The sequence below is a fragment of the Eleutherodactylus coqui genome, chromosome 3, assembly GCF_035609145.1.
Source record: "Eleutherodactylus coqui strain aEleCoq1 chromosome 3, aEleCoq1.hap1, whole genome shotgun sequence".
Lineage (NCBI taxonomy): Eukaryota > Metazoa > Chordata > Amphibia > Anura > Eleutherodactylidae > Eleutherodactylus > Eleutherodactylus coqui.
Window position 1 is genome coordinate 229,115,311 of NC_089839.1, and position 15,671 is coordinate 229,130,981.

Below are 15,671 nucleotides of genomic sequence, written 5' to 3' on the forward strand. Positions count from 1 at the left end.
GCGGGGCCTAATAATAATAGGCTGAGTTACATGATAGTCATAAAGGACTTTATCAGGCTTCTATGGGATACCACTGGTATCTTGCTATCACAGTGCGCGGTTGCCGATGGATGACAGCGGGAGCTCCATTCCCTTGTCATCCGCTCACATGCTGCAGTTGCTATTCATTGTGGTAGGTGAGGGGTTAAACTGCCAGGATCTGAGGGTTTTTCCATTTCTGGCATTTACAGCAGGAGCCGGGCTGTCAGTAGTCAGTCAAGCCACTGCCTTAGGGCGCCTACCCACTGGCGTTTGCAATTTTCGTGCGTGAAAAACGCAGCGTTTTCCGTGTGTTTTTGGCGGCTTTTTCACGCCTTTTCCGGTAATTTCCATTGACATTCATGGGTGAATTAAGAGAAAAATAAGGACACATATGCAACTGACAGTTCCTATGTTAAAAATTGCAACGGACCGAAAAAAAAAACGCAAATGGACAAGAACACATTCTATCCTAATTGCTCTTCAGAAAAAACGCAAAACGCAAAGGAAAAAAAATCGCAAGTGGGTAGGCGCCCTTAAAAAGATGTATGTGCAGGTTTAAAGTCTGTTAGTGAAGTCAGTAAAAAGGCATATTGTCACTAAGGGATCAATATTAGCCTATTCTTTGGAGCAGCACTGATGTCCACTAAAATTTCTCATTGGAACATTTCCATTGTGGGTCCCCTGAAGATGACATCTCAGGGGCCCCAGGAGAGTCTAGCAGTAACACATCTCTTTACCTTTAGTGTCTTGTCCTCGCTGGGCACGGTGTCCATCATGAGCTGGGAGCCACGGATGTCGCATAGCTTGTCCGCGGTGCCATGGAACAGTAGCAGAGGCAGCTTAAAATGAGGAAGAGCTTTCTCCACCCGCGATGTGGCATTGAGTAGCTGAACCCCAAAAGAAACCTTCATCCCTCCGTGGTAAACCAAAGGGTCCGTGACGTACGACTGCACCTACAGGGAGAAAAGGCTGCCATGAATTGCTTTGTAAGGCTTTTTCCTGTATGAGAAGGGCCGATTCCGGGTCATGGGAGACATGGGCTTTTACCCACTAGTGTATTTTTTATATTGCTGTGATATCACAGTGTTTTTTTTAATGGGACTTTCTAATGTTAAAATCGCATCACACTAAAATCGCAAGTTGGTGCTTTTGCTAATTTTTTGTGCAATGCGATGTTAACATTAGAAAGTCCCATAAAAAAAACGCTGCGATATTGCAGCGTTAAAACCCCCCCCAAAAAAAACGCTAGTGGGTAGAAGCCCTTAATCAGATTCATCTGGAAGAAACCAGTACAGTCACCATTACGGCCACCATAGCGGTTGTCACTCAGTTTTCCCGAACTCCTCAATGGCAAAGTTGTCCACTTCTATGGTGACTACATGGCCTGCTATTCTATTGCTGCATTACTATGAAATTTACAATGCAAGACTCGAAAAAGTCCCCTCCACATATCATATTAGGGCATCCGTGAGGCAGGAGGTACAGTGTATCTCACTGCTATTAGTTTTGGCCACATGCGCACCTCTACTAGGGATACCATGGGAGACCCTATTTCACAGATGGCATCACTGAGGTACCCTGTGCCGTACTGATACGCAGTGTCCTCACGACACAACGGGCACAAACCGTGCAGCGTCTCAGCAGGCACACTTAGTTATTCGGCTGTCAGCTGCTTCATAGCCATTAAATGACTCCTCCAGAATCACTGACAGCTGCTGACCAGCACGTGGCGGCGTCTCACAGCGGCCAGAACGCACCTCAAGGATTTTATTTTTGATCCGTGACTTGAATTGCTCAAAGTAAAAGTTAACCTGTAACTGGCCGAAACAAAAAAGTAACCCTAAAGAATTCTGGGAGTTAACAGGCCACCCCGACTTTATTTTCCTTCTCAACCCCTTTGGACAATGAAGCTTTTTTGGTCTGTCACAGTACTGGATTCACAGGTATGGACTGCTAAAGTGCTGTATCTAAGCCTAGGAGGAGTGTATCTAAACCTGTAGATGTGATACTGTCTCAGAGAACCACAGAGCTCTACATTCCCCATTATGTAACATTATTGAGTAACACTAAGGACAGTAAGATGCTAAACTAGTGTATCTAAACTTCTGTCTGCATATCCAATCCTATCATGTATGAAACTCTTTACTAAGCCATGGTATCCAAACGTATCATATGTGATACTGTCTGCTGAGCTGCGTATCTAATCCTATCATGTGCGATACTGTCTGCTGAGCTGTGTATCTAATCCTATCATGTGCGATACTGTCTGCTGAGCTGCTGTATCTAATCCCATCATGTGCGATACTGTCTGCTGAGCTGTGTATCTAATCCTATCATGTGCGATACTGTCTGCTGAGTTGCTGTATCTAATCCCATCATGTGCAATGCTGTCTGCTGAGCTGTGTATCTAATCCCATCATGTGCAATGCTGTCTGCTAAGCTGTGCATCTAAACCTATCATGTGTGGTGCTGTGTGCTGAGCTGTGCATCTAACCCCATGTGATACAATACTGTCTGCTGAGCTATGTATATAATCCCATTATGTGTGATACAGTCTGCTGAGCCTCTGTATCTAATCTTATCATGTGTGGTACTGTCTGCTGAGCTGTGTATCCAATCCCTCTATACTGTATGTAATACTGTCTGCTTAGCTGTGTATCTAATTGTATCACATGTGATACTGTCTACTTAGCTGTGTATCTGATACCATCTTGTGATACCCTCTTCTTACTTGGTCATATCTAATCTTATCATATGTGATACTTTCTTTTGAGCTGGGGTATCTAAGCTTATTATGCTTTAAGTGGTTATCTTGGTTTTCAGAAATGACTGGCCTGTACTCTGGCCATTAATATCCAATGGTGGGACCTGCTGCCCGGGACCCCCACCGGTCAGCTCATTGTAGGGGATTGTCTGCGTGCCGTGGCTGCGTCAATGTTTATATCCGAGGATGACCGTATTTGTACTCTGAACGCTGTCGTTTTTGCATCTGCCATTCTGCGTACAGCAGGCCTTTTACACTCACTTCAATGGCACGAACCTACAGTACTGAAAAGGCTGCTGCGAAGAGTGCGGCGTTCTGAGTGTGAACCGCATCATACTGTGATGTAAGCACTGAAGCAACCACAGCCGTTCAGTCAGCTGATTGATGGGGGTCCCAGACCCCACCGATCGGATATTGACATCCAATCCTCAGCACAGGCCATCGACTACTAACCCCTTTAATATAGTCTGCTGCGCCTGTGTATCGGTCTCTGAGATCCACACAGCACTACATTCCCCATCATAAAATATTAGTGGCGCTTTTGCGGTGAGTGGCGGTGTGACGCCGAGGAGGATAAGAGCTCCCCAGATCTGCATTTATATACTGAGAAGAAGAACGGCACTCTGTAATGAGCCGAGATCTGAGGAAGGAGGCTGCCTGTAAAATATGGATGAGGATGTATAATTTACAGCCCGGTGACCTTCTTAACCCCTTGTATCACTGGCTGAAGAAGAACTGCGAATTATAAGTTGTGTTCCAGCGCATTCTGATAACTCGTCCGCCCTGCAGTGCGACCACTTACTGCAGGCGACGCCGTCATTCTAGTGGTAAGATAATAATGATTCCTGCACATTATACATTCACATCAAGAGTACAAGATCATTTTCAAGATCTCTGCTTGCTGTTAGTGAATGCAAACACTTCTGTTTAACAGTTTGACTCTATAAGAGCTAAAACAGCCTGAATTCCAGACTGATACATTGTAGCAAGCTATCAGGACAGGACAGGATTCTCTCTGCTGCCATACTGGATACAACCGTAGCGTTAGGTCTGTTGTGCAGATTCGTAACAAAATCCCGAATAAAGTAGAGCAACATACTGTGGGAGGTCATGACAGAAGCCCAATGGACCCCATTATAGTCAATGGGGTCCATCAAGCAGCATTCACTTCCATCATAGAACGGATTCAGCTGCTCTTGTGAAGGAATACATATCAATAGAGATATAGGGTGATAAGTGCTGGCGCCACTGATCTCCTACAAGGGAAATCCTTCCAGTCTCTGACTAGTGATGGAACATAACACACTCACCTCCTGCTTGTTTCGGCTCACAGAGTTCGGGTCAATGCAACCAAGAGAGAGGTTGGGCAGAACATGGTTCAGTATTTTAGCTGCGAACACCTGCAATGAGAATATATATATATATATATATACATACATACATAAGAGGTTGGTTGTGTCCGCATTTTTTCACACTAAGACTGGGTTCACACGGGGCAGATTTGCCGTGGAAATTCAGTGCGGAATTTCGCCATGGTAAATCCGCATGCGGCCACTAATCCCGGGATTAGCCAGCCATGTGGACGAGATTTCTTAGAAATCTCGTCCACACAGGACGGCAAATTCGCTGCGGCTAAGCTGGCAGAAGCCGCCACGGCACGGATTTGCCGACCGCAGCATGTCCATTCTTTTTTTCCGCTGCGGCCGCGCTCTCCTCTATGGGAGGACCGGCTGCAGCGGAAGAGCGAGCTGCCGGTCCGCTTCAAAGCCGCTGCAGGTTTTGCAGCAGCGGTTCTCCCGGCGGAAATCTTGCGGTTTTTTCGCTGCGGCCAAACTGCGAGATTTCCACCGAGAATCCGCCCTGTGAGAACCCAGCCTAACAAAGAAACACTGAAAAACATTTTACGCGATTGCGACAAAATAATGTACTATACATTTCACATGCAGCTTTTTCCCGTGCAGTGCCACTTGCCAAGCTCTATCTTTGTGAACGGTTGCAGGTAGAGTCCGCCATACGTCACATACAGTTGCGCCACTTTTTAGACTGCGAATATGACTTTAATGGGATAGTTTTCTCTTGGCCATCAATGTTGTGAACCACATTTAGCAAACATTTGACACCTTTTCAGACTGCCTGTTTATTGGGTGATCAGTGGCTCTTCCACATGGCCCCATGATCGGGGGAATGAACCTCAGACCCCATAATGCAGTCATGTAAAATGACTAGAACACTGCAGCTCTGCAAAACAGCTACCTGCAGCAGGTCTTGGATTAAAGGTGCTCTGTGTGATGAGACAATCCCTTTAAGAATGCCAAGGAATTCTTTTATAGAGACGTTCATTGTCTGTAGGCCGCTGCTCTCACTGTAAGGGCTTCTACCCACTAGCGTTTTTTTTAATCGCTGCATTTTTTTTCAGTGGGACTTTCTAATGTTAAAATCGCATCGCACAAAAATCGCATCGCACAAAAATCGCATCGCACAAAAATCGCAAAAGCACAAAAATCGCAAAAGCACAAAAATCGCAAAAGCACAAAAATCGCAAAAGCACAAACTTGCGATTTTTTAACATTACAAAGTCCCATTGAAAAAAAAATGCAGCGATATCGCAGCATTAAAAAAAAAAACGCTAGTGGGTAGAAGCCCTAAGGGTGGTTTCACATGGGCGAGAAAAAATTTTCGCCTGATGCATTAGTCAGTAAAAAAGCAGTTTAGTAAACCAATGATTTACAATGGTTTCCTTCCCATCTGCGATGTTTTCACTGATCCGATGTTGAGAGATTTAAAAAAAATAAATAAAAAATCGCAGCAGGCTCTATCTTTCAGTGATGTGCGTTTTTTTTTTTTTTTTTTTAATCTCCTATGTATTCCTATACAGCCTGCGCTTTATCGCATCGCGATGCGACAGACATGCATTGCGATTTTAACATTAGAAAGCCCCATTGACTTCTGTGATAAAAATTCGCAGACAGCAGCAATGCGAGATTATTGTCTAAAAAAAGCATTGCTGACGCTCAAAAATCGCAGTGAACAAAGACGCGATTTTGCCACGATTTTCTCGCGGCAAAATCGCGATTGCCCATGTGAAACTAGCCTTAAAGCTTATACGTACGGACAGGCGTATGCTGTTCATGGGTGTAAGTGAATGAACACGGACAGCATATGCGTCCATTACATTCAGTAGGACTAATTTAGAGATGCACTGTTTTACACGGATCAGCGGTCTCTGTAAAAAATATCGCAGCGTGTCCTATTCTGTTCCGATTTTTCTGACAACAGTGGCTAATTGAAGTCAATGAGTGTGCAGAAAAACTGGCGTGCACACAGACTGACATCCACATGTGTTCCGGTTGTCAAATACTGCTTAGAGGCGCGAGAAAAAAAATTGGACCTACTTCCGTTTTTTTCTTGCGCCTGAGAAAAAAAACGGATGACACAAAGAAGTAAAAAACAAACACACACAATGCATACAAATGACATACAGACACATACTTGGATAACATATGGTCCATTTTCTGCGGACCAAAATCGGACCAGCTTGTCTAAATAAAACCTAATGATCGCGCAGAATCCCTGCAGTCGCTCACCTTGAATGATGTCGCTGATTCAGGATTTGGTAAAACCAACGGGGAAATCAAGACCAGACCAGAAAACTCCGTCGGCCGCTCGTTGGCCATTAAAATGCTAATTGCACCGCCCTGAAATAAAGTAACACTCATAAATACATACAGGATATAGAATACACTACGCCTGTACGAAGGCCTTGCTGGACGCAAAAGATGGACGACAACTCGGACAAGATGCTGGTCATACATTTTTAGAAATAACATAGTAGAGGAGGTGCTTCATAAATGTAGAAGGGGTAAGTACGAGAGGCGGGGGTCAGTGTGGGAACGCTGGCAGCAGCTGACTGCAGCGGTTGTTATAGGGGCACTCCGTATAATTCTATAGGGAATTTCAGGTACGGACGGCTCACATAGGGCTCAAGCAACACAACTCGAATCCAAGGCATCTTTCACGCCTGATCGCCCGCTCATTATTAATTAATGGGCGCGCCGCAGCTTTTATGTTTAAAGTTTTATTAGACGGCGCTGCAGCCACAGACATGACGAAAGGGGACATGGAGGAGTAGCCATGTTACCCCACCACCCACCCACGCAGCGGCAGGCTCGTTACAAGGCAGGGAGGTCTCACCATGGAGTGTCCGCAGATGAACATCGGCAGGTCTGGGAAAGCTTTCCTCACAAGGTCCACGTGCTGCAAGCTGTCCCTGACATATATCTGGAAGTCTGACACAATCATCCGATCCCCTTCGCTCTGTCCATGGCCCACTGTGAGGGAAAGAGAAGCAAAGCATGCTAAATCCTTAACAATCCATAAAACGTCATAAAGACAGCTTCGCCAAAAATGCAAAAGCCCCCAGTAACTATCAGCCCTCGCGTTACAGCGGTGCTGGGGGCAGCTGGCCGCTAACCAACATGGCCGCACTTATACACGGTGCACCACTCTTATGAAAGCTGAAAGACAATGTGCCGTTGTTGCCTCCAGCAGCCAATCAGAGCGCAGCTGTCACTTCTTACAACGCTGAGGTAAAATGAAAGCTGTGCTGTGATTGGTCGCCAGGGGCAACAAGGACAGATTTCCTTTCTGACAGCTTTCATAAAAGAGTGCAGCGCCGGTTATTCATTCGCTGCCCCCTTTAGATCTCACAGTGGTAGTCACCCCAGATTCACGACTGTAGCGACCCCGGCTTTTCTTGAGGTGACAGTCACACTGGGCCCTCTGTGAGCCTCACGCTTGGCCTGGCACATTGCTAAAGCCAAGTTGGCCCAGTCCGTGTTCAGCCATGACAGTTGTCACAAAGCTTTCTCCAGTAAGGGTGCGTTCACGTAGCGTTATTGTACACGCCGCCTGACTCCCCGCCGGCGCTGTGTGATGGCTACTGATATCAGCGCCGTTATGGAATCCCCAAACGGAAACAAAAGGAACCAGTCAATTCTGTGGTGTCACTTGTACAAGGTTCCCAATTGTTTCCACTTCATTCGGAGTATAGAATAGCGCAGTTAACTACGTTACTCTGTACGCAAAATATAAGGGAAATAAACAGGAACCTGTAAAATGGAAGAAGTGACTGGTTCCTTTTGTTTCCGTTGGGGGATTCCATCACAGCGCTGTTCTCAGCAGCCGCCACAGAACCCCTGCAATACAACTACACATTTGTTTATGCCTTTTTTTCGGTTTTCCTCTAGCCTGACGGTTCGCTGCGCTGCACAATGCGTTTCTCCCTCTAGAAAATGCACAGATTTAAAAAAACGGCGAAGATCAACAAATTAGACAAAACTGTAATTTTCCAAGATTCTCCTCTTCTTCCTCATCATAAAAAACATATACATTTTTTAATGAACTCGTACGCCTCGCCACCCTGCATACGTTTTTACACTTCTGTGATCTGGACGTTAACGTATACGTTTAATGTGCACAGAAAACTATGAAAGCTCCCTAAGGCCGCAGCTCCTCACAGGGGGGGACGCTTCACTGCACAAGCAGAGTCAGAGGGGCCGCCGGGTGAAGTCAGGTGAATGGTCTATGTAATAAAAACATGTTGTACAGGATCTGTCTGACGCCCCGTGTACTACGCATCGTGAAAGATGGTAAATTGGAACCATCCGGCCAAAATCAAGTTAGCATGCAAGGGGTGTAACAGTTCTTCCCAGAGAAAGGGCGAGAATTTCACAGTTTTGCAGATGAGAAAGAACAAGAACTTGGAAAGGTTACAAAGAAATGTAAAAATAATCAAGAATGCAGAAGTAGTCGTCACCGATGCCACACAAAGACCGCAGACCACGTAGGAAGACGCCAGTATGATAAGCGGTAGCAGGTAAGTGGGGGCCATCACACTGCAAAATGAATACAGACCCCTGACCATCCCCCCCTAATTACAGACCCCAAATACAGCCTCAGATGTACAGATACCAGCCCCCTCTAATCAAAGCACCCAGACCCCTAAAATATAGCCCCAAGACCAGATCCCTTATATAAATACAAACCATAAATAGCGACAGCTGATCCCCAAAACTAATATGGATTCCAGATGAGACCCCTCAATAACTACAGCCACTTTGTAGAGGAATGCAACACAATACATTGCCACTTTTACTTCACTTTTACAAAAGGGGTGTGGTTTGTGGGGTAGGGGGTAGATATTTTCAGAAATGCAACTTTTTAAAAAGTTGCAAAATTTGTCGCAATCTCACCTCAGTATCTGAGAGGTGTACAAAGTGACTGCACATCTCCAGGCAGAATAATTTATTATCAATGTGCAACACTTAAGAAATCTGTCGCAAAAAATAGCAAAAAATTAAAAAGGCACAGGGTAACCCCCCTATGTTGTTAGCTCCCCCTAGTGGTGGTGGCTGGAAGCCAGGATTTTAACATTTGACGCAGGCCTCATTTATCATAACCATCTAAAAGAAAAGCTGTCCTCGTCGCCCCTAGAAACCAATTAGAGCGGGGCTTCCATTTCTGAAGCGGCTTACATAAAATGAAAGCTGCTCTGTGATTGGTTGCAATGGGCGCCAAAGACAGCTTTTCATTTAGACCATTATGATAACTGAGGCTTGCATGTTTATGCAGGGGATTTGGTGCTCTGTGTTAGAAAAACGAAACTGTGACCCTGATAAAGACATACAGGGCAGATCCTCTCACTAGGAAGCCCGCACATTCCTCAATTATGGTGTAATTTCTGTCTGGTTCCCTATGAAGATTATGGAGTAGATTTAAGAAGAAAACCTGCCTGTTGCCCCTAGCAACACATCCCTATTAACAATGAAATCTGCGATGTGATGGGTTGCTAGGGGCAACAGGCAGTTTTTGTTCTAGACAGCTTCCTATATCTCTAGTCAGACACAAATTACACAGTAATTGAGGAATGTTTGCGTTTCCATGCGAGATAATCGCTCTCTAGTAAGAAATGACTCAGCGCAGGGTTTTGGACCCAAAAACAAGATGATAATAAAGGTTGGGGATTTGGGAGCATATCAAAATACCGCCGCACTTTATTATACAGAGATGAACTTTATGGTAAGTAAAACCGCTTCCAGCGAAATTTCCCATTTTCAGTTTTTGATGAAAGTTTTGACAACTTCTGTAAATATTCAGCGGTAAAGCCGACACCTGCACAATCTACAAGGAGAGATGAGAAGTACGTGCTAATTAATACGTGCGCCCTAGACTGCAAATTAGCCAGAAGTTACGACTCCTTCTGCTAGAAGAGACAGTGAAATCGCTGCTTACACCCGCATCCTATGTTATTTCTTCTGTTATATCAGTCATCCAGCTTTCCCAACACCTGAATGGCAACGCGACCCAATTATACTTTGTCCTCCGTCCTGCTCTGCTATAAAGGGGACTTTCATACGGGGTGGAATTACGTCGCAGGACGCATTCTAATCTGCAGCTGCAGAATTCCATATCAAAATCTGCAAGTCTAACTGCGGATTTTCATGCAGAATAACAGGCAAGTTTTAAGCCATTTCCAATCCCGCTTGTGGTGCGTCCGGCGGACTATTCCGTCCCGTGTGAAAGGTCCCTAACGGCATAGTTGTTATGGAGGATTCTAATGAAGCTTAGAGACAACCACAGTGGGAGCTCCATCGCAGGGGGCACAGAGGTAGAAGTCGCACCCAGGCCCTGGTGCACCAATCCTATGGGAAGATGATGGGAGTTGTTGCTAGATTTTTGCATTGAAGGGTCCTGAAAACAGAATTGTTTTTATCGATGGATGTTTCTATTTAAATATTGAGCAATGTCTAAAATTATCTACAGGATCTTACGTGAGCAATGCAAAAATCCGCATAAGATGATTCCAAAGCGCTAAAGCTGCCAAGTTCACACTAAAGTATGTATTGTGCCTGTTTACTGTACTGTTTATCCTAAGATTGGAATAACAAGTAGGCTCAGCTGATGTCAAGAGAGTCAATAAGAAATATAAGTATGTTTAATTGCCCTTTATTAGACCGACAGGCCTCTCATGAGTGACGCTTCCCTCTTTGGAAATTATTCCCGTGACTCCAGAGTGCGGTATAAAATCATACGACAAGTTTTTCGTGGATCAATCTCAGTGTGAATCCACATTAGATGGGAAAATCCAGTGATCTGAGCGACTTCCACGAGGCCGGGTCATTGGTGCTAGACTAGCAGGGACCTCACTACCAACCACGTGGGATTTTCTCGTATAAGAGTGTGGTAGGTACACCAAAAATGGCGTGATCGAGGAAAACATCCAGCGAAAGAGGATCCCGTGGAAGGAAACAACTCACCACCGAAATGGGTCAGAGGAGGATGTCAGGAATCGTTCTGACCAACGGGCGCTGCACAATCAGCCGAATACAACGCTGGAGCTCCAACTAAGGCCTCCTTCACACAAGCGAATGCGTTTTTATGGTTGCCTGCACGTGTCGTAAAATCACGTGAATGAAGAAAAGCCATGATCGAGTCCTGATCTTAATTAGCATGTTTTCATCTATTCACATGGGCAGGTGCGACGCATTAGCAAAATATAAACCCCAGCCCGGAGACTCCTCGGTCAGCATAAATCCTCAGAATGACTTCTAATGTCTAAATAGAGGCACCTGGAAGCTTTTTCCAGTGTTGGACGCAGCTAAACTCCCTCCCCTCCCTTTTTTGGCAGCTCCAATGGGAGACACCAGCGTACATCGGTCAAAAGATAGGGCAAGACCTATCTTTTCCGGAAGCGTATTAATTTGGTCGTTTTTATGTGGCTAAAAATCAGTCATCTGAAGGAACAACGGCCAACATATAAACGCGGCTAAATAGCCACGCAAAAACGCTCCATGTGAATAAGGCCTAAGGCTGCATTTATGCCGATGACAAAATCAGATCTATATTGCACTTGTAAACTTGACATTTTAAGGCTGGGTTTACACTGGGCGAATTTGCCGCGGAAATTCCGTACCGCTTGTGTCCGCTAATCCCAGAATTAGCCAGCCATGTGGACGGGATTTCTCAGAAATCTCGTCCACACAGGACGGCGAATTCGCAGCGGCAAAGCCGGTGCTGCAGCGTGGATTCGCCGGCCGCAGTATGTTCGTTTTTTTTCTTCTTCCGCTGCGGTCGCGCTCTGCTCTATGGGAGCACCGGCCGCAGGTGAAGAGCGTGCGGCCAGGCTGCTTCAAAAACCGCGGGTTTTGAAGCAGCGGATTTCTGGCGGAAATCTTGCGGTTTTTCACTGCGGCCAAACCGCGAGATCTCCGCCCGGAATCTGCCCAGTGTGAACCCAGCCTTAGGCTTTTGAAATGTGTTTGCTACACAATGTGATTTTCACGTTTGTAAAAAAAATGCATCACACTCACATGGAAATTGCATGGCATACAAGTGGGATGCGATTTTTTTCATGTTTCTATAGGAAAGAAAGGGCAATTCTTGTAGAAAATTGCTCAAAAATAAGACATGCTGCAATTTTTTTCTGTCTCACACTATTGGCTAATGCCCATGGACGGATTTCTGCCGCGTTTCTTGCGGCGTTATCCCGCAGCTATTAGGTTCTATTGAACCTAATAGCTCAATGTTCAAGCTGCGGAATTCCGCAGCGTGAAAGAAACAGCGGCATGCTCTAATTGCCGCAGAAAAACAGGCGGCCAGCTTCCATTGTAGTCAGTGGAAGCTGTCCATCAAGTGATACGTCCGCTGCGAGCACAGCGGAAGCATCGCGTAATAACGTGTCACCGACCACTGTGTCATCACCCACTGCCGGCGCGTCATGCGCTGTATTGCGCATGCACATCGGCTCGCGAGATGGGACTCACGCGTCGGGTCTGAAAGTTGCATATGGGGTCTTTGGGAGGCGCTATGTCGGACCCGATAAGATGGGCTATAACAGCAGACGTCCAGTTCCAGCGCCATTGTGCCTAAAAGAAACAGAAAGGTGAGACTCCAGTGGGCAAAAGAGCGCAAAACATGGATCTCAGCAGTCTGCTTCATTGTCAGCTTCAGATGGGATTGTCTAGTGCTGGACCTCATGGGTAATGCTGAGAAGGGCCCACCGGTGGATCTTCTCCAGTCCTTCCCTGGGTCAGTTAGCAGCAGACTTCCATCCTGCTATTTGACCTCAAAACATCATTTGTTTTTATATTCTATGTATGTTTTATATACTTTTTGGGTGATGTAATAACATATGAGCCTGGTGCAGCTCCTCATATAATCATTGACAATGGACAAACGATGACCAAGACGCTGCTCATGTGACCGCTCATAAAGTAGTAATACATTTATAATTTACTAGGAAGACGGGAGGATGGGCAAGAGGGCATTCAGTGCAGGCTTCAGTGACTCCCATAATCATCGCCCTACAGGGGACGTCAGCTTTCAGGAGACCCTGAAAGGCAAACCTGTCTGCTTATAGAGTGATGATCAGTAGGGGAGCTGCTGTTTACAGGCTTTTGATGGTTGTGTGAAACCGTTTTGCAATATTTATCATAAAAAAAACTAAATAAAAAAAAACCAAACAGATATTAGGTATAGCTGCATCCATAAAAGTCTGATCTATCAAAGTAAAGCATTATTCATCCTGCACGGTCAACATTATCCCAAAAAAATAAACAATGCCAGAAATGCACTTTTTTGGGTCACCCCATCTGCAAGAAAAAATGTAGTAAAAAGCGATCCAAAAGTCATATGTACTCCAAAACAGTGCCAATAGAAACTACAAGATGTCCCGCAAAACATGAGCCCTCACACAGCTATGTCGATGGAAAAATGACAAAGTCATAGCTGTATAGACAGGCTGTCCGAGCGAACTCTGCAATATTTGCTCATTCTAAGGATAAGAAGTGCTGGATTGCCAGGATCCCCTTGCCAGGTGGGATATTTGTGTATTGGGACTGTGTGCGCACGGACACTTGTTAGCAGCCATGCTCTTCCAGCCACATGTGCTTTGGTGCGTTCTGGCTTGCGTGCATGTATACGTCCCAGCACGGACTCACACACTTCCAGTCGTTCAGCTATAAGCATCATTACACACTGATAACATGTCTCTGTATTACTATGTTCCATGCTTGAAAAAAGATACGAAAAGATGTTGCACTCCTCTGCGATTCCCGTACTGTTTGTTATGTGTTCACGGAATAATAACCGGAGGTGTCACTTCTCCTCCAAGAAACCTGAATAACGGGTTACATTTTATAAGTGAAACTGGATAATCGAGGAGGCTCGCTGCGAACTCCCCATCCAAGTAAGGGCATACTCTATTTCTCTGCTCACACACTCGGAGCGCCGTGTTCTTTTGTAATTTTGTTTCTTCATGTGCAATCTTAGCTATGTTTTCCATTAACCCCTTTTTGCCTCCCTCATCCTTTCCCAAGGGCTTAACTACAGGAGATACTGAAGTCATAGTGGTACCTGGGCCCTGGAGTTAGAGGGGGCCAAATGGTCCCTATGCTATATCAGAAGATAGCAAGATTATAAATGATACCAGGGGCCCAATGGCACATTTTACACTGGGACCCAGGAGCTAAATTTCCACCCTTTCAGCACATTTTTATGCTCTCTTCATCATAAGAAGACCAGGACAGAGGGTAATAATACCACCCCATGATGTAAGTGGTGGATATGGGGTGGTGAAGGCACTAGATATAGTTTTTGAACCTCTTAGGACTGATGAGACAAGCTGGATATTAAGTAATACTTTTTCTGGAGGATCAAATCCTCAGGCCCATGCCAGTAGCTCCTGGATACCGGTGAAGAATATGTGACCATTCCAATAGCTCTGAGTAGATTATTACACAGACCTGCTATCCTGCCTGTCTGATGGTTTGACGCAGCATCAATGTTATCAGCCAGGCACCAAAAAAGTTCAAATGGACATCAATCACCTCCACCCAAAGGAAGAGCTACTGTATTATTAATAGGGTCCTGCATTGCTGCAACAACATGTCAGGCAAGGGTTAATGCGTAAACAGCAAGAATAACAATCCCAATTGGTATAGAACAGTCGACGGTGCACAAATGACTCCCCGCTCGTTTAATGAGCTGTTGTAACAAGTACAGTAAGCTGGATTTTGTACGTTTAGTTTTAACTCGGTCAGCACCAACCATGGTAATTTACAGCGCTGCCAGGTTGTCCATCTCTACAGCGACTGCGCAACTACAGGAGAGCTGGGGGAAAATCGTATGCAGGGAAAGCTTTTAAAGATGTACTCCCAAATAGTGAAAGGAGGACTTTAAGAGAAGAAGTACCCTTATTCGGTGACTGAATTAGGGCTCCTGCACACTTGCGTTTTTCTTGCGCGTTTTTTTTAATGCGATATTGCTGCGGTTTTTTTTACACGATTGTCAATGGGTCTATCTAATGTTAAAAACGCATTGCACAAAAATTGCAGAGCACCAACTTGCGATGCGTTTTTAACATTAGAAAGTCCCATTGACAATCGCGTGAAAAAAACGCGCAAGAAAAACGCAAGTGTGCAGGAGCACTTAGAAGATGCTGTTGTGCTGAGCCGTGGCTTCCATTCACCTCTGAGCACAAAGTAACAATTCACATATAGAATACGCAGCTTGCTTCATTTTTCTGCGCATTTCTGCAGGGAAAGAGCACATATTGAACTAATTACACTAATTGCCCATTTCAATAAATGGGAGCATGGTTGCGTGCTTTTTTTGTACACACAGTGCAACAGAAATCTGGATCCAACTGACCAGGTGATGTTTTTCCGCTGCTCAGTGATACAAGTTTTGCGCTCTTTTGCCCGCAGGAGTCTCACCTTTCTGTCTCTCCTAGTTACAACGGTGCTAGAACGGTTTGTCTGCTGTTGTAGCCCATCCGCAATAAAGAACAGCGAGTTGTGCATTCGGACATGTTAGTTGGAACTCCATT

General features: G+C 45.3%; 1 protein-coding gene across 2 annotated transcripts in view; it reads right to left on the reverse strand.

Moving 5' to 3' along the window:
• Positions 1–15,671, reverse strand: part of MGLL (monoglyceride lipase) — a 63,395-nt gene that overhangs the window by 6,922 nt on the left and 40,802 nt on the right. For both annotated transcript variants that reach the window (XM_066597040.1, XM_066597041.1), the window contains exons 4-7: positions 6,977–7,113; positions 6,370–6,480; positions 4,096–4,185; positions 759–974 (exon numbers count right to left, since the gene is read on the reverse strand). In XM_066597040.1, the coding sequence (XP_066453137.1) occupies positions 759–974; positions 4,096–4,185; positions 6,370–6,480; positions 6,977–7,113 (554 nt within the window). The remainder of the gene's footprint in view (positions 1–758; positions 975–4,095; positions 4,186–6,369; positions 6,481–6,976; positions 7,114–15,671) is intronic.